The 894-nt window shown below is 65.8% G+C and overlaps 1 protein-coding gene across 1 annotated transcript in view; it reads right to left on the bottom strand.

Annotated features, from left to right (window-relative positions):
* The window catches only part of Nefm (neurofilament medium), a gene marked incomplete at its 5' end in the record, with an annotated part of 5,448 nt that extends 4,554 nt beyond the window's left edge, over positions 1–894 (bottom strand). Inside the window, one exon of the mRNA XM_033765561.1 lies at positions 34–894. Within this exon, the coding sequence (XP_033621452.1) occupies positions 34–894 (861 nt within the window). The remainder of the gene's footprint in view (positions 1–33) is intronic.

Below are 894 nucleotides of genomic sequence, written 5' to 3'. Positions count from 1 at the left end.
CAGGCCGGCTGCGCAGCCGCGGTCCCTACCTACCTGGTAGCTGCTGAGGTCGTGGTTGTGGCGCTCCTCGATGTCGCTGAGCTGCCGCTCCAGGGACTCCTTGGTGCCGCGCACCGACTCGAGCTCGATGCTCTTGGACTGCAGCTGGCGCCGGTACTCGGCGATCTCCTCCTTGGCGGAGCGGATGGCCTCCTTGTTCTGCTCCGCGGCCTCGGTGAGCTTGGCGTAGCGGCATTTGAACCACTCTTCGGCCTGGTGCATGTTCTGGTCGGAGTGGCACTCGAGCTGCGAGCGGATCTCCTTCAGCGCCGTGGAGATGTCGGTCTTCAGGTAGTCTTTGCGCTCCACCGTGACGTGCGATGCCTGGATCTGCGCCAGCAGGTCCGCCACCTCCTCCTCGTGGTTGCTCCGCAGGAAGGCCACCTCATCCTGCAGCGACTGCACCTTCTTGTCCAGCTCCACCCTGACCAGCGACGACTCCTCGACGTCCTTGCGCAGCGCGCGGATGGCCGCCTCGGTGTCGTCGCGCAGCCGGGCCTCCTCCTCGAAGCGCTCCTTGAGCCGGTGGATGTCTTCCTCCAGGTGGTCGGAGTCCAGCTGCACCTGAGCCTTCTCGTGGTTCACCAGCTCCAGCGCGGCGCGCAGCTCGCGGATCTCCTGGTCGTACGCGTCGCCGAGCTGGGCGTGCGAGGCCTGCTTCTGCCGCAGCGCCTGGATCTCCGCCTCGATCTCCTTATTCTGCTGCTCCAGGAAGTGCACTTTCTCGATGTAGCCGGCGAAGCGGTCGTTCAGCCCCTGCAGCTGCTCCTTCTCGTTGGAGCGCGACAGTTTGTAGTCGCCGCCCGAGCCGCCGTTGAGCAGGGACGAGGACTGGCTGAAGTCGAGGCTGCTCTC

The sequence above is a fragment of the Fukomys damarensis genome, unplaced genomic scaffold (genome assembly GCF_012274545.1).
Source record: "Fukomys damarensis isolate Sample0158 unplaced genomic scaffold, DMR_v1.0_HiC HiC_scaffold_18, whole genome shotgun sequence".
In the NCBI taxonomy this organism is placed as follows: domain Eukaryota; kingdom Metazoa; phylum Chordata; class Mammalia; order Rodentia; family Bathyergidae; genus Fukomys; species Fukomys damarensis.
The sequence above is the reverse complement of the archived record's forward strand: the minus strand, read 5'-3'. Positions and strand labels throughout refer to the sequence as shown.